This window comes from Canis lupus, chromosome 21, assembly GCF_003254725.2.
Source record: "Canis lupus dingo isolate Sandy chromosome 21, ASM325472v2, whole genome shotgun sequence".
Lineage (NCBI taxonomy): Eukaryota > Metazoa > Chordata > Mammalia > Carnivora > Canidae > Canis > Canis lupus.
Window position 1 is genome coordinate 6,713,465 of NC_064263.1, and position 25,975 is coordinate 6,739,439.

General features: G+C 45.8%; 2 protein-coding genes across 4 annotated transcripts in view; one reads left to right on the forward strand and one right to left on the reverse strand.

Moving 5' to 3' along the window:
* Positions 1-25,975, reverse strand: part of IZUMO1R (IZUMO1 receptor, JUNO) — a 93,916-nt gene that overhangs the window by 22,762 nt on the left and 45,179 nt on the right. The window lies entirely within an intron of this gene.
* GPR83 (G protein-coupled receptor 83) lies at positions 8,173-20,241 on the forward strand. Of its 2 annotated transcripts, XM_025419275.3 has the most exons (4): positions 8,173-8,583; positions 12,128-12,253; positions 14,672-14,805; positions 17,473-20,241. In XM_025419275.3, exons 1-4 carry the CDS (start codon positions 8,200-8,202, stop codon positions 18,095-18,097), a joined length of 1,269 nt encoding a protein of 422 aa, XP_025275060.1. In that variant the 5' UTR covers positions 8,173-8,199; the 3' UTR covers positions 18,098-20,241. The 2 variants fall into 2 exon arrangements, with proteins under 2 accessions (XP_025275060.1, XP_025275061.1); XM_025419276.3 differs by lacking the exon at positions 12,128-12,253.

The following is a 25,975-nucleotide window of genomic DNA, read 5'->3' on the forward strand; positions in this document are numbered from 1 at the left end:
TTATAAGACTTATTTTAACTTAATGTTTATTAGCTAGATCTGATTATACTGGAATTTTAGTTTGATCTCTATAAAGCCAGTTCACACAGCTTGCTATTGCCATGCACATTTGTATATCTTTACCATGATTGATCACCAGATCTGATTTTAGCTGTTTTTAAATTATAAAGGTAATGTATATTTATTCTTCAAAATTTAAACATTGATATATATATATCAATATATACATATATATGTGTGTGTCTGTTTCCCTATAATCCTCTCCCCAGACTTAAATCCCAACAGTTAGGCGCCTGGGTCGGTTGTCGCGTCCTCATGGGGAGGGTGCCGGGCTTGGTGGCCGGGAGCTGCTCCCAGGTCGGGGTGGGGGGGGGGGGGCGGGGGGGCGGCGGGGACTAACCCTACCCCTTGCCCGCAGATGGCGTCCATCCACCGCCATCCACCGTCCATCCGTCCATCCACCGGGTGGCGGTGGGCTCGGCTGTGGGGCACGTCGTGGGCAGCGCCCTGACCGGAGCCTTCAGCGGGGGCAGCTCGGAGCCCGCCCAGCCCGCCGCTCAGCAGGCCTCCACCCGCACCCGCACCACAGCCCCAGCAGATGCGGCCCTGCGCCTACGAGCTCAGGCGGTTCCTGGACTGCTCCACCACTCAGTGACCTGTCCCTGTGTGAGGGCTTCAGCGAGGCCCTGAAGCAGTGCAAGCACAACCACGGTCTGAGCTCCCTGCCCTGAAGAGACAGGTACCGACTGGTGCAGATCCCTGAGCCAACCCTGCACCCACCTTCACCCCTTCACCGACAGCCAGACCATGACCTCAGATTGTACCCATGTAGCTGGGATTGGGAGTGAGGAGGGGGGTTTCTCACCCCACAGATGACCGGAGACACAAATGTGCAATTAAAAGAGTTTATTTTAGACCATTAAAAAAAAAATCCCAACAATTAGGTACATACTTCTCCAATTAACTTTAGCATGATCACTGACAAAAATTATTGAATTAGAACCCCAAATCATATAATTAAATAATAGTTCCTGTATCAAAATGTATTTTCAGCTTGGACTTGACATCCTCATTTTTCCACATGTCTCTTCATGTACCATTTGTACAACATTTAAGTATAGAGGCTGTGTAGATGTTTCAATGTCTGATAAGGCTAATCATCCCTCCTAGCTTATCTGATTTGCCTTTCACATTTAACGCTACAGTCCAGCGGGGAATTAATGTTTATGTGTGATATGTGGTGTAGGGATCATGTTTGGTTCTGTTCCATATGGAGATGCACTTGCCCCCAGCACCATTCGTTGAAATGATTGCCCTTTGTCTTGCTCTGCAGAACTGTTTAGTCATCCATTAAAGACCATATACATATATACAGATCTGTTTCTGAACTCTATTCTGTTCCATTGATCTATTTGGAATTAATTACTATAGTTTTTAGATGAGCCTTTTATATATGTTGCTTGTGACCTAACACAAGGTTTTAACAAAAATAACTGCCTAGTTTCAGGCTGGCTATAATTCTCAACTGTTGCCCATTGCAGTTGATTTAATTTACATCTTGATTTTAGTCTCAGTCTTCACTAGACATTTCCTTTGATAGTCAAAGATAATGATTTTGGTTGCCAGGGCTAAAACTTGCTGTTTGAGATTAGGAAGATACCTTTCCTTTCCTTGCTAGGATCTTTGTGTTTTCTCACCCAAATATCAACCTTATTTACCTCGCTTAATGTTCCTTTGCCTTTGTGGGACATAACTGAATCAAAAGAGGATGATAGTGTTCGTTATGTCCCTATCTCATACCCACCTTTCCTTCCTCCAACCTGTGTAAAGCATATACTATATTTCCTCCCTGTTTGAGACTCTTTCTGTGTATACAAAACAGCCAATAATAATAATAATAACAGCTGGTTTCTTCCAGCTCTAGTCCATGGCCCAATCTCCTCTGTGTATCTACCCACTAGTTCCCTTCCATCTGCACTTTCAGCTCCCTATCACGGCCATCTCCTTGTATTCTGCAGGGATCCCTTCTCATCACATAGCAGCAGATGCTCATATTGAAGGAAAGGAGGCAAATGAAGGAGAGACCTGTGTATGGAGTTTCTATCCATGCCAGGACCAAGTTACATGCATATTATGATTTAATTCTTACAACAATGCTATAAACAGGCATTATTACCCTTTTGCTATGGATAAGAGTAGAGGTTTAAGCATAAGATTACATTTCTAATAAATGGTAGAGCTGAGATTTAAGCTAATTCCTGAATCCAAAGCTCATTCTTTCCACGTGACCACACTGCCTCCCATAATTGAGGCATGTCCCGACTCAATTAGAATCATTAGCTTCAAATCCTGATGCATCTTTGGACATGGATTATACAAAAAAGGGCAAAGTCCAAAGGAGAAGCTCAGTTGGATCTAAAGTTGGTCATTGACCTAGGCAGAGTGACACCAGGAAGAGAGCTTTCCCTTGGACAGAAACATTTCAGATGGCTACAGGGATTCATATTAAACAATGAGTAGTAAATATAGGTGAACCATTGACCAAGTTCTTGTGAATATTAAAAATGTCACTGGCTTCCAATTGGTTTAATCTGTAATAGATGGTAGACTCAGAATGAACTTCCACTGGGATTCTCAGGATTGTTTTAGGAAATTTCATGTGTCTATCAACTAAAAACCTCTTTAATAGTGATTTCCCACAGGAAGTGTTTCTGTATTTTGTCTTTTCCCCCCTAGATCACATTTATTAGTTTTTTCTGGTTATGAAAATATTCTAGGAAACCCAAAAAGTATTAAATAGCATAAAGAAAAAACATATTTGTGCATATAGCTGTTTCTTTAAATTCTTAGATGTTAACTTTTTGGACATAAAGTATGGTCATATTTAAAGATTTGGTAAAAACTGACAAATCACATCTTTGAATGGCCAAAGAACATGAATTAAAAAATGAGAAACTGGAAATGCAAATAGGTAATAAACTTAGGACTTTATTAGTAATTAAACTTTGAATGGTATATCATTTTTAACTCTCAAAATAGAATTTTTTTCATTCATTCAACATTGAGTGCCAGCTGTTTCAGACACTAAGCAAATACCCACCTCCTCCAAAAAAAAAAAAAAAATAGTAATAGATACGACCTCATGGAATTTTTAGTCTGAAAGAAATACCATTTACTGAACCCTTTTTATGTGCCAGGACTACACTAAGCACATGTAAACACTATTGCATCTCAACCACAAAACTATGAGGTGGGTATTTTTATGTACTATGAGGAAGCAGGTGTTCAGAGACTGACTTGTATGAGTCACATGGCTGTATAGGCTGTGTCCAACTCTTTACTAACCTCAAAGATCTCACTGCTAGCTTCTGGGTGAAGGGAAATTATAAAGCCTGAAATCAATGGAGGAAATCTTTTTCAGTGGATTTCAAGAAGTCAAATGATTAGGTATTGGTTGGGTAGTAAAAGAGGGGATCTCCTGTTGCTACTGTGAGTATAAATGTATGTATCCTTTTTGCAAAGCAATCTGGCAAAATTATTAGAAGTCTTAAAATATTTTCATCTCCTTTACTTAAAAATCTATTTTTGAACTCTACCCTAAGGAGAGAATCAGAAATGTGGGTTTAAAGATTCATGTGCAACTGATAGAGTATTTGATTAAAAAAAAAAAGTGTGTGTATTGTAGATAAAATGATAAAATCATGCCATCTCTGGAATTTGCTTCAAAATAAACTAGGGGAGGAAAAATGGTTTGAAGCTTGATGATGGGTACATGTTTAAGTTTATTTACTCTATTTCCATGTAAAAAGTAAAAAATATGTATATAAAAAGATGATTCCATCAAGCATGATTTGTTATAGTGAAAAATATGGTATTCTATGAGATAAAGTATGCAGCCATTGAAAGGATGTTTTTGAGAAAAATTTAGAACATGGAAACTGCTCTCAGAATAATGCAGCAGTACACAAAACTGATAAAACTTCAGTTATGTACAGAGATTTAAAGGGGACGCACCAAAATGTTAATAGAAAATGAGTGGCAGATCCAGTGATGCCTTCTAGAAATATAATTTTTACTTGGTATTATTTAAAAAAACAAAACCTAGGAGACATCATTCCTCCCGCTATAAGATGCAGTGTTAACCAAATGGTTTAAATACCATGCTCAATTATCTTCTTTTACTTCCTGAGGATCTGATTTGAAACAAAGAACATAGCAGAAATAAAAGAGAAAAAAATAGCTCAATGGTAATTAAGAGTATAGAATTAGAACTGGTGCTAGGAAATATGACTCAACCTGTAGGATTGCAGAAAATCTCCTTGAAACATAAGCTCCATGGCTTCACCTGTTAGAGGAATCCTATCTTCCCTTTGCCCCCTCAGAGATGTAATGAAGAAATCCTCATTTTCAGTTGTTAACTAGCAAGAGAACCAGGATATATTTCCATAGAAGGTAGATTTTACATTGAATTTAGAAGATGGGAGTTTATATAATTTCATATGATTAAAACTTATTATTCATTTATTCATGAAAGACACACACAGAGAGAGAGAGAGAGAGGCAGAGACACAGGCAGAGGGAGAAGCAGGCTCCATGCAGGGGGGCCGACATGAGACTGGATCCTGGGTCTCCAGGATCACACCCTGGGCCAAAGGTGGCGCTAAACCACTGAGCCACCTGGGCTGCCCTGCCTCAGGATTTTAAAAGTAGATATGGCAACTCTTTCTTGGCTACCTTCCCATCCTTGTCTCACTTCTCTACTCCCCTATTCTAGGGTTGTGGCAGTCAAGGGATCAGTGAGTCTTCACAAGAGATAGAACACCTTAGCTAGGTCTTCAAGAATGAAGAGTTTTTCTGGGTCTGGGATCAGAGAGAGGATGATTCTAGACAGAAATAGCATCTTGAATGCAATAGCATCATGAACTAGGATGGGCTGTGAGATGACCCCAAGATTCTAATCATGGTGAACAAATGAACAAGAAAAGGAGCAAGTGTTACGAAAGTAAGGATATAATGAGTTTAGTTTGGAGCTTGTTGGGTTTTAAGTTATGTGGGTATTGAGTGGGAATTTCCAGGCAACAGTTGAATGTGTAATATCAATCCAAAGCTTTCAAGAGGATTGGTAAGTAGAGATGCAGATCTTGGAGTCACTTGTGAGTGATGGTCCAACCAGTGGAGATGGTTGAGATTTAATTCAAGAGGACTAGATAATGGAGGATGGCACTCTGGAGCACCAACAGTAGCTAGGAGTTCTGTGGTGGTACAACTAATGCTACCATTTGTCTACTTTATGGATTAAATGGGCTATTACCAGTTGGCCCAATATACACTCCACACTTATGAAACTATGTAAATGTGCAGATGGAGTTCAAATAACTCACAAAGTACTTGGAGCCACAAAGTGTACATTGGAATTTGGGTGTATTTCTTTTTACTTATCCTAAATATATCATTTATATCATTTTAGCCTCTGGCTCCAGTGTACTGGAACTTGGAAATGGGTTCCAAAAGTAACATGCCTGCACACTGTGTTTTTACTCGTTGAGAATATCTTAAGCCATACTTTTTACTTCAAGTCTACTTGATTCATTTGTAACTAAAGTATGATGACATCCCAGTTTTGCCATTAAAACAGATCAACGTTGAGTGTCTGTCATGTCTGGCATGATGCTAATTGTTCTTTCTTCCCCTCTGCCACTATGATTGGCACCAGAGAAGAATTGTGGGTGTGGTGAGTTTTTAACTATTATTTCAGGAAATAATATTGGTGTTAAAGGACCTACTGCTTGCGTTGCCAGGACTACTGATGTGGTGAGGCTCCCAAACTTCTTTCTGAGGCCTCCGTGTGATATTATTATCCTGTAATTCTTTGTCTTGTGAATGCCTGTGAGGTGATTTACTATTTTTCTTCTACCTCAAGTCCATTTGAAAGAGTTAAACTGGGATGCCTGGGTGGCTCAGCCATTGAGCTGCCTTTGGCTCAGGGCATGATCCCAGAGTCCTGGGATCGAGTCCCTCAGGGCTCCTGCATGGAGCTTGCTTCTCCCTCTGCGTGTCTCTCATGAATAAATAAATAAAATCTTTTAAAAAAAAAAGTTAAACGCTCTGCTCTTTGGTATGTTTAATACATGTGACTATTATTAGAGACAGAAATATAATTACTATTTGGCATATCCTGACTATTCACAGTGTCCTTGGTTTTATTAGAATGCACAAAGGAAGGAGCTGCTTCATTCTGTAAGAGCAGCTTTGTGTCTTCCCAAATCTTCATAATAGCAGCTATAATGTTACAGAACCGTTAAAGTCTCTCAGGAAGGAACCTCTTTTTAAGACCTAGTCTTGGGGCACCTGGGTGGCTCAGTTGGTTAAAAATTAGTCTTGATGTGGGGTGGGTGGGGGGATTTTTTGTTACATTAAGCACCAGGCTATTGTTACAGTTGGCGGTAAATTGAGGCCAGAAGAGCTGAGGTAGAAACTCGGGAGGCTGAGCAGAGAGCCAAATACCTGGGGAAGAAGTGGTTCTAGACTCTGTTTCTAACCTTGGATATTGTGTGTAGTCTCCATTGCTTCAGAGCACACTAGTCCAACTTCAACTACCAGCACCAGCACCAATATTTACGTACCTACTTGCCAGCAGGAAGTGCAGGAGAATTAATTACACCCCAGGGAGCAGACAGATCTCAACCATTGATTGGCAGGAGTGGTGAGTAAATCCCTCTCTTGTCCACTGGTTGGGATAGCTGAGGTGTATGCTTCACAATGGCTTCCAACAGGTTCTAGCTGCAGTCACTCACAGTGGTAGCTGGCCTGACAATATACTCTTTATTGGCCACCTTCCCATCCTTGTCTCACTTTTCCACTCCCCTACCTGGAGGGGAGCCCAGGTGGGAGCAGGAGCCCGAGCCAGAGCTCGTCTCTCACTTTTCCACTCCTCTGCCTGGGCTTGAATCATTTGATGGAGTCCCAGCAGGATGAGATGACACAATAGACGGTATACCTGACCTTTAGCATTTGAACGAGGGTGAGGCCTGCAGTTACAAATAGTCAACCCATTACTGCACGTCTAGAACCAGAGAGAAGGTGGTGAGGACATCGACAGAGGGGTCTCTGAAAACTCCGCCTGCGGGAAAAGGAAAGCTTGCCACTGAGGCCAGAAAAGTTAAATAACTTGCCCAGGCTTTCATAGCTTTCTGGTGACAAAGCTGTGACTTGAGCCCGATGCCACAGATCCACGGACAGTGCAGTGGGTGGCTGGGTTGGGGGGACTGGGAGAGACTTCACAGTGGGAATGAAAACGGGTGAGCAAGAGATCAAGATCCCTGTAAAGTAGGCAGAGAACAAAACGCACGGGCAATACCCCTTACTACAGCTTCAGAGCTTCTATGGCAAGGAGTGGCACCGAGCGGCCTCTCTCCTTTGGTTCTTTGATCCCGTCGGCAGCGCGTCCTGCTTTGAAGGGTTTCCTTGGAAAACCAAGCCCCCCCCCCGCCCCCCCCCACGTTGTTTTAATCCGTGTAAGGAAACGAGGCCTAGCAAGTCGTCCAGCGAGTCTGAAGTCTGGTCAGTGAGGGGCTCGGGGAAGCCCCGACATCCACCGGGTTGGGTGGGGCTCGCCTGGTTCCCAAAGCCGCGGGCCGGGCTGCAGCGCTGGGCGCCTCCCCGCGCGGGCTGGAGCCGCGGCCCAAACAGGTGCAGCCGCCCCGGGAGCCGCCGACCCGCGCGCCGAGCCTGCCGGGGCACCCCGTGTCCCCGCCCCCCGCTCCTCGACAGCGCCGGGCTGCGGCGGGGCGGACGCGCGAGGCTGACTCCGGGGAAGAGCCTCGGAGCCGGGCGGAGTGTCGCTCCCGGCGTGGAGCGGGCGGGGGGCGGGCGGGGGGCGGCGCGCCACGGAGGGCCGGGCGGGCGCGCGCCGGGAAGGAGCCTCGCCAGCCCCGCGGGGTCGCCTCCCGCACGGGGCCGGGGCCGGGGCGGGGCGGAGCGGGAGCGGGAGCGGGAGCGGGAGCCGGAGCGGGAGCCCGAGTCTCGGCGCTGCCCCGCGGGTGGAGGCGCGCGCTCGCCGGCGGTCGGCGGCGCAGAGGCGGGACGTGCGGCGCCCCCTCCCGTCCCCTCCCCTCCCCTCCCCGCTCTCCCCCTCCCCTCCCCCCCCCTCCCCCTCCCCTCCCCCCCCTCCCGGCGGGCGCGGGCGCGGGCGCGGGCAGCATGGGCCGGCGCGGGGCGCTGCTCTGCCTCCTCCCGCTGCTGCGCGCCGCCGAGCGCCCCGAGGGCCGGGCCGACGAGCCGGGCCTGGAGGCGGCCCTGGCGGGGCCCAACGCCTCGCACTTCTTCTGGAGCAACTACAGCTTCTCCGACTGGCAGAACTTCGTGGGCCGGAGGCGCTACGGCGCCGAGTCGCAGAACCCCACGGTGAAAGCCCTGCTCGTCGTGGCTTACTCCTTCATCATCGTCTTCTCGCTCTTCGGCAACGTCCTGGTCTGTCATGTCATCTTCAAGAACCAGCGGATGCGCTCGGCCACCAGCCTCTTCATCGTCAACCTGGCGGTGGCCGACATCCTCATCACGCTCCTCAACACGCCCTTCACCCTGGTGAGGCCCCGCGCCCGACCCGCCCCGCGCTTCCCCCGCGGCCCCGCGGCGCCTGCTCGCCCCCCGCCCCCCGCTCCGTGCCCCGCGCCCCCGCCCGCCTCTCCCCTCCGTCGCGCCGCCTGGACGTGTCTGTCCGCCCGAGCCCCTCCCTGTGCCTTCATCGCCCGCCCTGTCTGTGACCGGCCTGCGGTCTGTGCTGCTGCCCCTCCCCGGCCCTCCCCCGCCCCCTCCTGCCCTTCCCGGGGGTTCGGCGGTTCTGCCCTCTCTCTCCTCTTCTCTGCCTCTGCCTCGTCACCTGAGCGTGAGCTGCTGCAGCTGGAGGGCCGTGCGGTCCACGCCCGGAGTCACCCAGGGCCAATGACCACTTCCTATCACTGGGCACCGGCCTCTCTGATGATCAGACAGTAAACCGAAGCTCCTGGAGATGTTGGCCGACAGGGCCCTGAAGTCCAGCTCCCTAAACGCACACCCCCTCCTCCACCTCCACCCCAGGATGTGGCTTTGGGCCACAGCTGCTATATCAAACAATTGCTAATTGTGCTTGGAAACTTAGGTGCATTCTCTTAGGCCACTTATTTAAACTACGTTTCTCTTTCGTGGTTTGAGAATGAGCCAGTGTAGGATGTGTGTGCTGGGGAAAAGATGAGGATGAGGTACGCTTGGGTCCCCAGACCAGGCTGGCGGCCCTCGCACAGGGGTGGCACATGAGCCTCCCCCAAGCCCTGGCTGCTCAGCATCAGTGGTGTCATTTCCGTCCCTCTGTGACTTGGGAGTGTGGTGCTCCTGGGTGGGTGGGGACTGCGAGGGCTAGGACTGAGCAGTCTAATGATAGTCATCCCTTATGTTTCTGTAGCCTGAGTGATGTCTTTTCACTTTATGTAATAACCTTATTGTTATCTGACTTATTACCGAAGCAGTAGCTGTTCAAACTCCATCTCTCTCTCACACACACACACTCAACCTGAAATAATAGACAGAAGAGAGTGAACTCCCCACCCCTGCGAACATTTTAAAACTACATTCTGTCTTTTGTCCTCACTTATGAGAACATCGCCTTTTGCAGATGCGGAAACTAAGGCACAGATAGAGGTTCAGTCCCTTGTCCAAGGTCACTTAGCCTGTAATTGGCAGAGCCAGGATAAGACTTACTTTCCTGACTCAAGTCTGGGGGTCTGCCCACTAAGCCACCTGATCCAGAGGTGGCAGGTGAGGAGGGCTTCTTGGCCCATGTTAATAATGCTTCTACTACTCCAAACCATGAACTTGTCCTGCTCTCCTGCCAGCTTATATCTAACTGATTCCTGGCTACCCAGAAACCTCTGCTCACTCGCCAGGGTTACCTTGAAGCACGAGACAGTGTATCTCTGGCTCCACTTAGCTCCCACCTCTGCTCTGGGTTTCTATCCTGACAATCTGCAGTGCTGGGGTTGGGCCACCCAGAACTGGCCCGGGGGTATGGCCCTTGCGCTGCCGCCCAGAGCAGGATGCAAAATTAAATCTTCCACAGACGCAGATGTAGGGGTTGAGGGAGAGAAGCCACCCCAGGCTAGGCTGTACCTGAGACCTGGCAGGTCCTGCCTTGCTTGATCTCCTGCAGGAGAGGAAGTGGCAGCGTCCTGAGAACCCAGAACTCCTCCGAGATGGTCCAGAGCTGCTTGACCTTGAACCTGACCCATGTAATTGCCCCAATCTAAACTCTTGTTAGAGCTTACAAGGTGCTGGAAAGCAGGGAGGATGAAAGAGTTGGTGAGAGGATGAAAGAGTTGGAGGTGGGGGAGGATCTTCTAAGCCCTTAGCCAACCTTTCAGACTAGGTAAGGCATCCAGCTGGCTGGTGACAATATTCTTCCTCCCTTGTCTCCTTTCCTGTCCACTTTGCACACGACAGTGAGCAGAAGTTCAGCTCTGGTCATTGAGAGAAGAGCAAACAGTTACTTCCAACTCCCACAGCAGTGACATGCACAGGATTTGGTGGAACCTGGAGGAGACACTCAAGTATTCTGTCCTGCCCAGAGTCCCCTGAGAGGGTCAAAGGAGACAAAAAAAAAAAAAAAAAGGACACTTCAAAGGGACCTGTAAGGGCAGGGGTCTCCCAGGTGGAGGTGAACGCACCATGCAGACAGAAGGACTGTGGTAGAGCAAAGGCAAAGGGCACCAAAGCTCATGGTGTGTTGGAATGTTGAGTGACTTGATGCAGCTGGAGCAGAGGCAAGAGGCACAGTGCGGGGTCTGTGGGGGGCCGGAGGCAAGCGGAGGTGGGTCAGAAAGGGAGGCTGGGGCCAGCCTATGAATGGGCCTGGATATTCTGAAGGCATCTGGCTCTGTCCTGAGGGCCACGATGATGCTAAGTGGGGGAAGGTGACAGTAATCTGATTTTTAGTTAAGAAAAATCCCATCAGCAGTGTGAAGGCTGAATTACAAGTGGACCAGATCGGAGGACAGGGGAAGCTGCTGAGAGGCTGTAAACCATCCGGGTGAGAAACAATGGGGGACTCCGTGAGGGCCGTGGCCTTGGGACCGGAGAAGAGGAAGTGGATCTGAAAGCCATCTCAAGGCAGCGCTGGTTGGCTTTGTCATGTATTGAATGTGGGAGGTGAGAAGTAGGAGTAGCTGAAGAGTTCTAGCTCAGTAATATCACTGGACTGCTCAGAAGCCTCCTATGGCTGCTCCCTGCCTACCCACAGAGATGGAGCGAAGAGCCCTGCCCTGGTGACAACCGGAAGAGGCACATACTCCGCTGTGAACCACCACATGGTGTTCTTTCCATCCGGCTGACTGTGTTTTTTTTCTCTATCGGTTTTCCCTTTCTACCCCAGCCCCCTCCCACCCTCCTTGGGGCCCTGACACCCTCCACCTGGGCTCTCTGTGGGGCACTGAATCTTTCCCTCTCGCATCCTAAGATACCCAAGTCGTCTCCCCAGACTCGTTCAGAATCAGTGCTAGATCCTTCTTGGGCACGGGGCATCACTTACTCAACGTTAGAGAGCACAGCCCACACGCTGTGTTGTGATTTTTCAGATGTGTCTCCCCCATTAGCTGGAACACCTGTCGGCTAAGAATGGATGTTATTATTACCATAAAAATACCTAATAATATCTTTCTACCAATCTACCAGACATGGTATTCTACCCTTTATAGACTTTTTGGAACCTTAATCCTGACAATAAGCCTACAAGGTAGAGATCTTTAAGGCTTGTTTTGCAAATAAGGAAACTGAGGTTCTGAGAGATTATATACCTTGCCCAAGGTCACACAGCTAGAGACTATCAGAGGAGGCAAGTCCAAGTCCAAAGCGCATGTATTCCCACGCTCTCCTGGCACCTAACCGGGTGTGGCTCCAGCAAGACGACCAGGTTCTGTCAAATCACGTGATTGAAAACGAGGCATGCTGGAGAAAATCATGTGTGACCCACAGTTTAGTAGTGTAGAATGGAAGAAGGGAGGAGCCAGAAGGGATCAGCCAGGGATGGTCCTCAGAGGCCACAGGGGCTGGGGGCCAGGGTCAAGGCCTGTTTGTCTGCTGACCTCTGTGAGCTGGTTTCCAGGTCCGCTTTGTGAACAGCACGTGGGTATTTGGGAAAGGCATGTGCCACGTCAGCCGCTTTGCCCAGTACTGCTCCCTGCACGTCTCAGCACTGACGTTGACGGCCATTGCTGTTGACCGCCACCAGGTGAGGGCACCGACCCATAGCACCCTGTCTTTCCCCTTCGGGCTTTGCTTCCCACGGAACTGCAGGGTCCCTCAAGACAGTGTTTAGCACATTTTGTAATAATAAGTGTATTTATTTGTCTTATTGGCGGGTATGAGCACTTAGATGAGACATTTTAAAACATACATGTTAAGTGCTACAAAAAGTCATTCCCAGTTTGTTTTTCCAACAAAGGCTCATTGCTAACATTTGGTGTCTCAGAAGTTAATGAGCTTGTTTTGGGGGTAGAAAAGCGAACCTGAAAATCACAGATGGAAAGAGATTGGCAAATCATGGCAGGTCAGAGACCAGGGGGATGGATATCGCCTGGCCCAAGTTGTTGAGGAGGAAAACAAATTAGGGTGTCCAGGTGGCAGGAGCAGGCCTCAGGGTACGGCAGGAAGGCCCTGCTCACTGTCTTGCCCCATCAGATGTACACGGGTGGATATGGTAAAGAAAACCCGAGAGGACCTGGGGGTGCTTGTCTTAGAGGTGGATGGCTGCATGGCAAGCACCTCTCTCATGCTGACTCAGTAAATCCATGTTGTATCCTTACACCTGTGCTGAATCAAGGCATCAAAGCTCAGAAGAATGCATGGGTAGCTTTCCCAAGATCACATGCCTGGTGAAAGATGAAGCTAGGATTAGCACTGAGATCTGTCTGGCTTCAAGCCTCTACTCGGATCACTAAGGCCGCCCGCCCTGCTCTGAGAAGGTTCAAAGGCGCCACGAGGCCACTGTCATAAGGGCTACCAGGACAAAGGGAAGGTAGAATTTATTCAGAGTAGCTCCCAAAGGTGCAAACAAAGACCAAGGGAGAGGAGGCTTCAAAGACACAGCTCAGTATGAGAATTTTCTAACAGAACAACACTGCCTGGGAAGGTAATGAGTTTCATTTCATTGGCCGTTTTTAAGCAAGGGCTGGATGACACTTGATAGGAATGTTTTAGAGGACATTCATCATCTGGTAGGGAATTGGACTTGGCAAATTGTGAGATTCCTTTAGCCCTGAAATTCCATCATTTTGACATTTATATTACTGATGCTTTGGGCAAAGTCTGAAAAGGCTGCATACAAATATTTTCTGCCTTTTCTTAGCCTTCCTCCCTAATCCAATGAGAGGGACTCTGGGCCTCCGTTACCTGGCCTCTGGTTACCCCTATTTAACATAGCTAAGGGGCAGTTGACCCTTGGGCCAAAGGTGGTTGGCCTGAGGCACGAGGGGCTAGTCTTGCCCACACTGATCATGTTGCTGTGACATAAACCCGAAAAACGGGGCTCCATCCCAAAGCCAGTGAAATATCTGAGTGATGTCCAGGGCCCCTGACCCAGGCTTTCACTTCCTTCAGCAACCCAAACACCGAGGGGGCGTGAGGGACAGAGATGGCAAAATCCAGAAAGGGAATGTATTGAGCAGCTTATAAAGCCTAGTCACTTCCTTCCATAAAACCTTGAAAAAAACTGGAGAAAAATTGGGGTGGGGGACACAGCCAGGGTGGCAATGTGTCCTGGGGTGACATCTTTAGGTGGGGTGGCAGCTCTTTATGACCTCTCCCCCTGACCCTGGCTTCACCTTTCTCGGGATGCCTTTTTCAAGAAATGGTCCTTCTCATCTTAAAGATGCCATGAAATTCCCACGCCTTTATTTAAACCTTTTGGGAGAATGGATTGTCATAGTGTAGCAATTGCAGGATGCTTTGCAGCCCAAAGCCTACAACGCAGGCTTTGCTATAGGCCTGGGAAAACCGGACCCTGCTACAATTTTAAAAATAAACACAATAACTTAGAAAGAAAGAAAGAAAAAGAAAGAAAGAAAGAAGGAAAGAAAGAAAGAAGGAAGGAAGGAAGGAAGGAAGGAAGGAAGGAAGGAAGGAAGGAAGGAAGGAAGGAAGGAAGGGAGGGAAAAGAAAAGAAAGAAAAGAAAAAGAATTTTATCTAAATAAAATTTACCCAAATAAATGTCGGTACAACGTCCTAAGATAGATGGGGAGAGTCTCCTCTTCATGTTTGTCGTGTCAGACCCTCTCAGAGCCCTCCATAACCCAAGGGGTCCAGAATCATGGGGGTACCATGGGTTGTTCCTCTGCTGGCCTCCTGTGTGCCATGCAAGCAGACCTCCTACTTCACCCCTTCCCCATCCCCCCACTGCACCCTGGTTCTGCCACATGGTGTGCAACAGGCATCTGAGCTTCCCAGAGTCTCAGAGTCCATTCGATATCCTCTTTGTACCTCTGCAGGTAGGCTTTGGGGGTGGCGCAGCCCAAGGGCTTCATACTGAATTAAGGGGTGCCTCTTTATAAATAGGACCTACCTGCCTTATTTGTGACATGTGAACTGTGTTGTTGGGATTCTGGAGGCTTCAGAACTTCTTCAGCCAGTGATGTACAGTTTATTATCCAGGTCATCATGCACCCATTAAAACCCCGGATCTCGATCACAAAAGGTGTCATCTACATCACGGTCATCTGGACCATGGCTACGTTCTTTTCACTTCCCCACGCCATCTGCCAGAAATTGTTTACCTTCAAGTACAGGTGAGTGAACTCATATGGCGCAGCCTGGGGACTCAGAGGTCCTTGCCTGAGGGAAATCTGAGTCCTCTCTGCATATGACTTACAAGTCTCTGCTACACCCAACTCTTCTGTCTCTTTCCTGTCCTCTTGCTTCCAAGGCCGGGCCTATGGGCAGCATTCCTTCTGCTTTTTCTTCCCTTTATTGCTCAACAACTTTAGCTCCCTCCTTATTGTCCACCCAGTTTGTCTGCAAGGTCAAGGCAGTAGTGAACAACTTCCTTCACTGGGGACACGTACTCACACAGTCACACAGATGTGAGATTCAGAATCTCCTGGGACATTTGCATTCTCTTGCCCGGCAGACAAACAGACCATGCCTGAGTCAGTGTGTTTGAGGCAGGATGCTCCACTTCCCACTAGCTCCTATTCAGGCTTCTTTGTTGTGTGCTCTCACAGAATGAGAATTTCTTTCAAAGGACTTAGTTGTTTGTTTGTTTTAATTTAAACACTTGTGTGTGCTACTTGTTCACTGAAGGCGATCTCCCCAGCTGGACTGGTAAGGTTGGGGGGAGCTGGGACCGTGTCTGATTTGGCTACCCTGCTATTCCTAGCACCTAACCTACAGTCTCCACATAACAAGCCCTCAAAGTGTAATTACTTCCTTACTGAGTAAATGAATGGACAGATGAATGAATGAGCTTAGAGTGATTTTCATGAGTTCATAGTTGTTTTAGATGAGGTTATTTAGAAATGGACCCTGCGACACAGATCATGCTTGTGATTTTTTTTTTTTAAGATTTTATTTATTTATGAGAGACAGAGAGAGGCAGAGACATAGGCAGAGGGAGAAGCAGGCTCCATGTGGGGGCTCAATCCTGGGACTCTGGGATCACCTCTTGAGCTGAAGGCAGATTTTCAACCACTCAGCCACCTAGGCGTCCCCATGCTAGTGAAGGGGATCTGAGGGGACCTAGGAGGTACAGTGCTGGTGTGTGCTATGCTAACTTCTCTGCTGCTCTTCCTGAAACGTATACTTGAAAACACACATGTCTGTGACATACACAAGATCAAGAGAAAAAGCTTGGAAGGCTGATTGCAACTACAGTTGACCCTTGGCCAACACTAGTTTAAGCTGTGTGGATCCACTTCTATGTGGATTTTTTTTTTCAATTAATATAGTCCTGTACTGTTAATGTATTTTCTCTGTTGATTTTAATAACATTTTCTTTTCCTTAGCTTACTTTATTGTGAGAATACAATATATAATACATACACAAAATATATGTCAATCAACTGTTTATATTCTCGAGATAGCTTCCTGTCCGTAGTAAGCAATTAGTAGTTAAATTGTAGGGTCAAAGTCATACAGGGGTTTTCAACTGTGTGGGGGTGGGTACCCCTAACCTCTATGTTGCTCAAGGGTCAACTGTAATTTATAAAGGCTCCCTCCCCAAGTTCTATGATATTGAAATGAATCACATGCCCAAATCCGCTAGCAATCAGACTTCCATCTGCCTTCACACATGGGGAACTTTCTTTTTTTTTCCCTGCTAACGAGAGCAAGGAGAATTCTCTCCCTTTCAGTAGCAATGACAATCAGCACATATAACCAGAGCAATAAGCCACATGGCGTGAGGAGAAACCAGCCATTTTGAGTTGTGGCTTAGACATTTTAGGGTTTGACTATCTTGTTCACACCCACAGTCTGGACATTTAGATTAGGACATGAGGTTAGGATTCCCACCATAAGTTCTAGCCTTGCTTTTCCTGGGTCACCTTTTAAAATGACCCCTCAGAGTTGAGGCTGTGAAAAGTGAGTGACCACTGCCACAACCACTTCTCCATAGTTGGTGCTTGCAGCCCTGTGCTCTATTTCCTGCTTCCTTGGGGCCTGGGACAGAGGACTGCCCTTCCCCCAGATCCTTGTGCCTCCATTCTGGGATTTGTAAGTAATAAGTCTCATGACTTGACCTCTTTGTGGGAGTGTATTGAAACAGTGCCTTCCATCAAAATGGCCCTAGGGTTTTCACTTCCCCAAAGTGGGAGCTTGGATACCAAAGGAGGTACTTGCCAATCCTGTGTGGTCATAATCTGTGTAGTCTTAACACACTAGCCCTGGGGGTTCCTCAAAGAGGACTAGGTCCTCAAAGAGCCCTAAATGCATTCCATAGAAAATAAACACTTGTTATATGAATGTCTGAAGGTAGGTTAGTCCAGGCTTTGCCACTCACGTTCTCAAGGCCCATCATTTATTAGTTCCTCTCTGGAATGAGAATAGGTAGGAAAATGAGGAACTCCAGGGTTTTCTGTATACATTGTACTCTCAGGATGAGTTAGTTCTAAGATGAGGAATACCAGTGTTCCATTCATTCATTGAGTAAGTATTTACTAGGTTTCTGTTATAGGCCAGGAATAATATAAGGTTAAGAGGACACAGAGAAATCAGGTATTTTCCTTATCTTTATAGAACTCCCAGCCTAGTGGTAGAGCCAGGGATGTATCACATAATTACACTACAACAAAAGTGCTATAAGGGATTTACCAGGAGCCCAGTGTGGAGAAAGGCCAGGGCTTCTTGGGATAAGACCTTTCCACAGTAATGGCACACTTTCCTCTTTCTTTCTCTCTCTTTCTCTCTCTTTGTCTCTCTCTGTTTCTCTGTCTCTCTCCCTCTCCCCTTGCCACCAGTGAGGACATTGTCCGCTCACTATGCCTGCCAGACTTCCCTGAGCCAGCTGACCTCTTCTGGAAGTACCTGGACTTGGCCACCTTCATCCTGCTTTACATCTTACCCCTCCTCATCATCTCTGTGGCCTATGCCCGAGTGGCCAAGAAGCTGTGGTTGTGCAACACGATTGGCGACGTGACCACTGAGCAGTACCTGGCTCTACGGCGTAAGAAGAAGAAGACCATCAAGATGCTGATGCTGGTGGTGGTCCTCTTTGCCCTCTGCTGGTTTCCCCTCAACTGCTATGTCCTCCTCCTGTCCAGCAAGGTCATCCACACCAACAATGCCCTCTACTTCGCCTTCCACTGGTTTGCCATGAGCAGCACTTGCTACAACCCTTTCATCTACTGCTGGCTCAACGAGAATTTCAGGATTGAGCTGAAGGCATTACTGAGCATGTGCCAAAGACTCCCAAAGCCCCAGGAAGAAAGGCCCCCCTCTCCAGTGCCTTCCTTCAGGGTGGCTTGGACAGAGAAGAGCAATGGGCGGAGGGTTCCCCCAGCCAACAACCTCCTGCTTTCCTCCCATCTCCACTCTGGGAAGACAGACCTGTCTTCTGTGGAGCCCATTGTAGCCATGAGTTAGGTGGGAGTGGGGGTGGGAAGAGGCAGGAGGAGAGCTCTGTCTCCAGGACCTGAGGACAGAGCCTGCAAGAAAGCCTGTTCTCTGACACATGACCTTTACAGGGCTGAAAACAAGGTCCTGCAGAAGCCACAGGACCCTTGATTTCCTAGGAAACGCTATCTAGCTTTCTACCCCATTTGATGTGAAAACTACAAGACAGCTACCAATTAGACACGTGTTTATGAATTCCTGTCTAAGAAATGCTATGAGGCATATCACCCTGGCTCCCTGAGCCAGAGAACCCAGGACAGCTTCAGCCCACATGAGGGCTGAGTCAGCCAGCTTCTAACAACCCTTCCTGCCACCAAGCATTCGTAAAGGACACCTGAGTCATACTCAGTCAGGTGTGGCTGACCCAGATACACAGAACTCAACTTGAACAAGGTTCATTGGCCAGTGAAAGGTAAGTGAGCCAGAGCTAACACAGAGCTTTTTTAGCCTTGCTTTCTGAAGTCCTGGGCCAGAATGAATCACGATAGTGTGGTGGCTGGCTGGATAGATGACAAGAAAGGACCAGTTCGGTCCCTTAAAACAAAGAGGAATCACTGAGTTCTCTTAAAGAAAAATTGAAATTTTGGAAAATTTAGAAAAGCACAAAGAAGAAAACAAAAATCACCCCCTTCTGCCATCAACTGTGATGAGTTTTGTTAGTATGCTGTGGATTTATTTGCAACTTTTCCCTTTGCTTGTATACATGCACACATGCGTGCCTGTGTGCACACACTCTTCCTTTCATTGTGAATTATACTTTCTCATGTAGAGAGAATCAAGAACAAGGCATAGCAGAGAATTTCTGAGCCCCTCTCCCAGGAGTAGTGTCCATCAGAAGAGTTGGAAGAGGTGGGAGAGGAACTCAAGGAGAAGGCTGTCATGGAGCCAACAGGCTGCCTTCACTTATAGTCAGTGGTAGGAAAGGCCTGGATGAAGCACCTCTTCTCAGATAGCAGCCATCATGATGAGCCAGGAAATAAAACTCATCTAACAGGCAAAATTCCTTCTCTCCTGCATTTACATGGAACAAGACGTGGTAAAACATTGCCCTGCTTTTACAGGAGACGATGGAACAGGCTCTCCAACATGCCAGAAATAATTGCACTTAGACACTTCACATCCTCCCAAGCTGTCTAGACAAGCCACTCCTCTGTGTTGTCTGAATAATAAAGCTTCTTCATGCCAGTTCCCCGAAGACCACGCACTTGTCAACATCACCCTGGCGGTTCATGTGTCACTTACAGAAACCTATGACATTGTGATAGTCCTTAAGGACTCAACATGTCAGAGAAATCTCATCCCAGAGACTTAGTGTTTTCATCACCTTCCATCTGGTCTTGAGTGACTCACTGCATCACCCAGAAGACACAGGCAGAATAGAACTTAATTCACCCACCCTAAATAGTTGCCACTCTCACACTGGGTTTAGGTTACTTTCTAGCACCAGATAGATCTTGAAAGCAAACATGAATATGGAGCTGAGAGGGGAACTGACATTTGGGGAGAAGGGGATTATCCAGGGTTCACTTAGATCTCGATGTTTCATTGAAATTGAACTTGGCCATATTATCTGCTCTCCTATAATGAACCATGAGAGTTCATTATACTGTTCTCTCCACTTATGAGAATGTTTGGAATGTTTGACTTTCATGGGATAGAGAGCCTTCCAAGCCCAGATGGCCAAATAACTTCCATGCCTGGACCTCTTGTCTCTGTGGTGTCAAGAAGTAGCTAATGGTTTCATCTTAATGCTGCCATGGAAATTCTTCAAACCAGAAAGAACAAGCAGCAGGACTACAAATAGTTTGTCCTGCTCTGGAATCAGGGGGAAAGCTTCACTTTCCTCCTTGCTGAAGGCCTCTAGAAATACTGCCAAGTTGAAGAATGCTCTTCTCCAGGGGAGAAGACCTACAGATGGCCCATTAGGTCTGGGTCTCCTGTCAGTACCTTGTCTTCCCCATTCACCTTGGTCCCTGTGTGCCTCAGAGCAAAATGTGATTTGTATTTGTAAATGTGAAATTTGTAAAACTTGAGTCTTTCCAATGTGTCATAATGAGTATTTCATTATAAATGCACTAGTCTCAATAAAATATATTTTGGGTGCATGGACTATACTTCTTGGGCTTCTGATTAAACCACAGTTAGTAACCTTTAACATGGGAATCTATGTGGATTACAAAGAGAGCATGAAGATCATCTGCCTACACCCCTGCATTTTACACCTGAGGAAGTGCAAACATGCTCTGGCTAGGGTAAATAGCCAGCTGGAAATCTCTGATCTTGGTCTAGAGCTTCTTCCACTGAGCTGGCTGCCACGTCCTTTCTCTTGTGATTATGAATCTGTGCTGAGGACCCAAGACTTCACACGTGAGTCTTTGGTGATGTGGAATGAGGCAAAGCTGCCACTGGAGCCTCAGGATTGGTTCTCCTACTCACAGTGTGTAATGGGTGCCACATGCCTGTGTTGACCAGGATTTCTGCCCCACTGGGGCTGGGGACCCCCTGTCCTACCAGGTAAGTAGGGTAGGAGACTTCGTGGTATACATAATTACTCTGATGCCATCCAGAGCTCAGGAAATCAGTTTCACATAATTTCATAGAAGGCTGTATACAGGGGTAATTTACTGAGCCTAGGGGAAGATTTGAAAGAAAAATGAAAGGCATAGGAAAAGGAGAAAGGAAGTAGGATTTGCTGACACCCAATATGAGAGATACTATGCTAAATGCTTCTCAGCTCATGATCTTGTTCACCTTCATAGCAATCCTCCTAGGAGGGCATTATCATTTTCACATTGCAGTTGAGGAGACGGGCTCAGCTATATCATACAGGAAAATTGGGCCAATGTTACCTTCTTGGAAATTAGATATTGAGAAGGCTTGTAGAAAAGAATCTTCATTTGTTTTTTATTTAATTAAATGTAATTTTAATTTAAATATGTTCTACATATTTCCTTGATGGTGAGACACTTTGAGGTAAAACCTGTTAACCATCCTAAAAACAAGTGCTTGAAGTACGTGTTTTGGGAAATGCTTAACTAGGTGGACCCCAGGGCCCTCACAGCTCCACGGCCAATGAGTACATGTTTCTGGTATAGTCAGGATCTCAGGCTGCCTTGAGAACTCAAATTCTAGTTAGAAACATCTTCCAAACAGACTATAAGTGACTTCCAGATTGCTGGTGCCCTGCTTGACTGACCATGGTAGGTTGCCAAGGCAAACAGTTGTCTTTTAGCCAGCTGGGGCCTCCAGGTCCTCAGGGTCCTCAGAAATGGGCAGAACTCAGCTAAACCCTCACTGCTCCAAACTAAAGGTGTGACATGCCCCCAGGGCCTCTGTGCTGCTGTCCAAGGTACAGGTTCTAGGATACTAGGAGGCTGCCAGAGTACCGGGGGCAGGGGAGCAAATCTGGAAGATGGCAGGGGTACATCAACCGGGGAAACAAGCTTGTCTTAAAGTGTTGCCTGTAGGTGGTAGAAGATGCTCATAATGCTGAGATCAGGTCATTAGCATCTTGCTTTGGCATTTCTGTGTACCTGCCCCCACCATTCTCTCTCATTTCAAGGAGTAGTTAAAGAGGGAACAAATAAGATACAGGCAATGCTGGATGACATTTAAAGAATATTCTAATGGTATTTAATGTGAGAAAGCCCTGGAGTTCACTCTCCTTTCTGAGACTTTGTAGTATCTCTTGCTGAGAATAAGCTATTTGCTGCTTTATGGAGACAGAGTGGTTGATGTTAATTGCTCCTTCTTTCCTCTGCTTCTAGTCTAGCAGGAACTTTATCCTCAGACCAGTCATGAATTTAAGGTGCTCAGATTAAATGCAAGAAAGGCAAAGAAATCATGAACACAAGATTTAGTATATTGGTTACTTCAGATGGAGGAGAAGGGATATGGGTTGGCATGTAGGATGATGAGGCTATAAATAATTGTCAAGGTTCTACCTTTTGTTTTGGGCAACGTTAAGAGTGAGCCATAAACCAAGGATTACGATTAATTCAATTCTGTGCCTCTGCAGTACATAAACAAACAAACAGTAAACCAATAAAAATAGGGACCTAGTGGTCCAAGCCTTTATTTTTCTTCCCTGTATCCTTCCAATAAAGTTACTTCTATGAATGTGTTAAAACACCAAATAGAGTTCACTTCAAAGACAAGTAGGATATGACTATTACATTTCCTTTTTACAAATAACCTTGCTTTTCTGGAGTTAAAACTTCTTTGTTTCTGGCTCAGTTTTCTATGTCACCATCACTAATTCCTTCCCAATTTTTCAGCAGAGTTAAAAATTTCTTTGTCACCTGACCACAAATATCAAGTATTTGCCAATTCCCATCCCCCACAGCAGCTGGGCTGTCAAATGTTCCTCCCTGGGGTTGCAGATCTTTCTGTCTGCAGAATACATGCTTTACCAGGATCTCCCTTCTCCTCTACCCAGTGGCTAAGTCTTGCTGTTTTCTAGATCCCTGTCTTCCTCACTTTTTATTTACTCCTTTATTTTGGAAGACCACATTCTCTAGCAGTTGCCCAAGGAAAGGTACATAGAAACTAACTGAATTTTGAAGATATTTCTATTAGTTTTCTATTGCTGCCATAACAAATTACCACAGTCTTAGTGGCTTAAACAACACAAATTTATAATCTTATACTTCTGTAGGTAGGTCAGAATCTGACACAGGTCTCATGGGGCTAAAATTAAGGTGTCTGCAGGGTCACATTCTTTTCTGTAGGCTCTGGGACAAGACAAGACAAGACATGTCTTTTCCAGCTTCTAGAGGACACCCACATTTCTTGGATCATTGACCCCTTCTTCCATGTTAAAAGCCAGCAACATGGTATTTCTCTGAACTTCAGTAGTCACATTTCCCTCCCTCTCCCATCCCCTCCACTTTTCAAAGGTGATTATAAGGATGTAACTTGTGATCCTTTGTGATTACATTATATCCACCTGAATAATCCAGGATAATATTCCTATTTTAAAATCATTGATTAGGGATCCCTGGGTGGCGCAGGGGTTTAGCGCCTGCCTTTGGCCCAGGGCGCAATCCTGGAGACCCGGGATCGAATCCCATGTCGGGCTCCCGGTGCATGGAGCCTGCTTCTCCCTCTGCCTATGTCTCTGACTCTCTCTCTCTCTGTAACTGTCATAAATAAATAAAAATTTAAAAAAAAATTTTAAATCATTGATTAGTTGGGATGCCAGGGTGGCTCAGCGGTTGTGCATCTGCCTTCCGCTTGGGGTGTGATCTTGCGGCCCCGAGATCAAGTTCTACATGGGGCTCCACGCAAGAAGCCTGCCTCTCCCTTTGCCTGTGTCTCTGCCTCTCTCCCTATGTCTCTCCTGAATAAATAAATAAAAATCTCTTAAAAATAAAAAAATAAATAAATAAATAAAAAATAAATAAAATCAGTGATTAGCAACCATAATCCCATCTGCAACCTTTATTTTCCTTTGCTTAGCATTTTCATAGGTTCTGGGAATTAGGATGCGGGAGGCCATTATTCTGCCTACCAGCACTGCTCATCTACTTTCCAGCACTTCTGCTGAGACATTGGTTGTTTTTCTGATTCCTAGTCCTATATACATTACCTAAGAGGATCTATTTTAGGTAGAGGACAAGCAAGTGAGTTGAATGACTGTAATAGGAATCCTTACCTCTGCACCTATGAAGTACTGAATATTGGCACCAACCTCTGTGGTTCCTTCAGAGATGTGACATTGCTTTTGGTTTATGTTTTCACTGGGAGGAGGAGCTTCAGGGGCTTCCATTTTATTCTACTGTAACTGACCTCATGTGTAGAATCTGTCAGTTGCTAAGTATTCCAGTTCTATACTTAAGAACTCAGGAATTAGCCACAGAATAAACTCGGGAACCCCACAGGAGTGGGACATAAGCCACAATTTCATTTTTCACTTGACCTCTGTAAGTCCTCACTCTCACCAATGGACCACAGAGGCTTTTTTCATCTCTAAGAATTGGTATGAACCAAAAGCCAGTCCAGTTATCCCAAATTGATCATTCCATTAGCCCCTTTAGAGAAGCTGTTTGGGAGACCTATAGTACTTACAGTGATACTGTCATAGTCATTTCTTTACTCAAGGGATCCATGATCTGTACACAAACTCAGGTATGGAAATTAAATGAGGGGTTCTGACTTTCTTTTTTTTTTTTTTTTTGGGTTCTGACTTTCAAATGTGGTGGCTAAAGTTAGGTCTCCATTTGCCCGAGCTACAGCTGTTTTTTTTTTTTCATTTTGTTTTGTTATACAAATCAAGTATTACCTTAGTAGAATGTCCTTCTATTTATTCAAGGCCCCTGTGATAATTCAGTCACCATGAAGATCCAGTGGGCCAAATCATTGATTAATGAGTTGACCCTGCTGATTGTTATAGCACCCATACCCTCTGTGCCACTAGAGGTGAGTACTATACATGACTCTGCCACTCCAGACCCAATGCCATCAATTTCACTCACATTAGGAAGTCCATTTCAAAGACAGCATCCGCACACTCATTTTTGATGCATGGAAAAGACCTATTCTAGCATTTTTACATATGCCTATGTTTCCCTCACTAGTATGTTTCTCTATGCCCTGAAAAGGTCTGGGCCCTCTCAGAGGACATTTTTAAGGGCCAACTCATGGGTCACATCTAATAAATCCACTGTACTATACCTATTTCTCAAAATCTTTGCATTACTTCTCCTAACTTATAAGGGAATTTATGACATTTCAAGCTCCTTTGGCATAGACTAGTACTGAGCCCAGAGACCATAGAAACCTGGCAGATCATTAAAATAATTATAAAATTATTATTGCATATTAAATTAATTAAAACCATTATCAAGACCCTAAATAGCTAAAATAATCTTGAAAAAAAGAACAAAGTTGGAAGTTTCATACTTCCTGATTTTAAAACTTACTATAAAGCTATAGTAAGCAAAATAGTATTATACTGGCAAAAGACAGACATATAGACAAATGGAACAGAACAGAAAGCCCAAAAATAAACCTTCACATATATGGTCAAATGATTTTCAACCAGGGTGCCAAGACCAATGGGGAAAGGAGTCTTTTTAACAAATGATGTTAGGTAAATTGGATATCCATATGCAAAAAAAGCATGAAGTTAGAGCCTTACCCCATGTTGCACACAAAAATCAATGCAAAATGGATCAGACCTAAATAGAAGAGCTAAAACTATAAAACTCTTAGGAAAAAACAACATAGGGAAAAAAATATCCATGACATTGGATTTGGAATGATTTTTTTTTTTTTTGGATAGGACACCAACAGCACAGGCAAGAAAAGTAAAAATAGATAAATCAGACTACATCAAAATTTAAAAATTTTGTGCATCAAAGGAAGCAATCAACAGAGTAAAAAGGTAACCGATGGAATACAAGAAAACATTTGCAAATCAAAGATCTGGCAAGGAGTTCACAGTGAGACTATACAAAGAACTCCTACAACTCCACAACAGCAAAAAATCCGATTAAAAATGGGCAAAGGATTAGCATAGGCATTACTCCAGAGAAAATATACCAAGAAGCATGCGAAAAGATGCTCAGCATCACAAATTATTAGGGAGATGCAAATCCAAATCACAATGAGATACCACTTCATACTCATTAGGATAGCTAGTATCAATAAAACAGAAAATAACAAGTTTGGAGAGAAAGTGGGGAAATTGGAATGCTTATACACAGTTGGTGGGAATGTAAAATGGAACAGCTGCTAGGGAAAACAGTAGGAGAATTCCAAAAAAAATTGAAAATTGACTTGCCATATGATTCAGAGATTCCACTTTTGGTTGTAAACCCAAAGGATTCAAAAGTAGACTCTTAA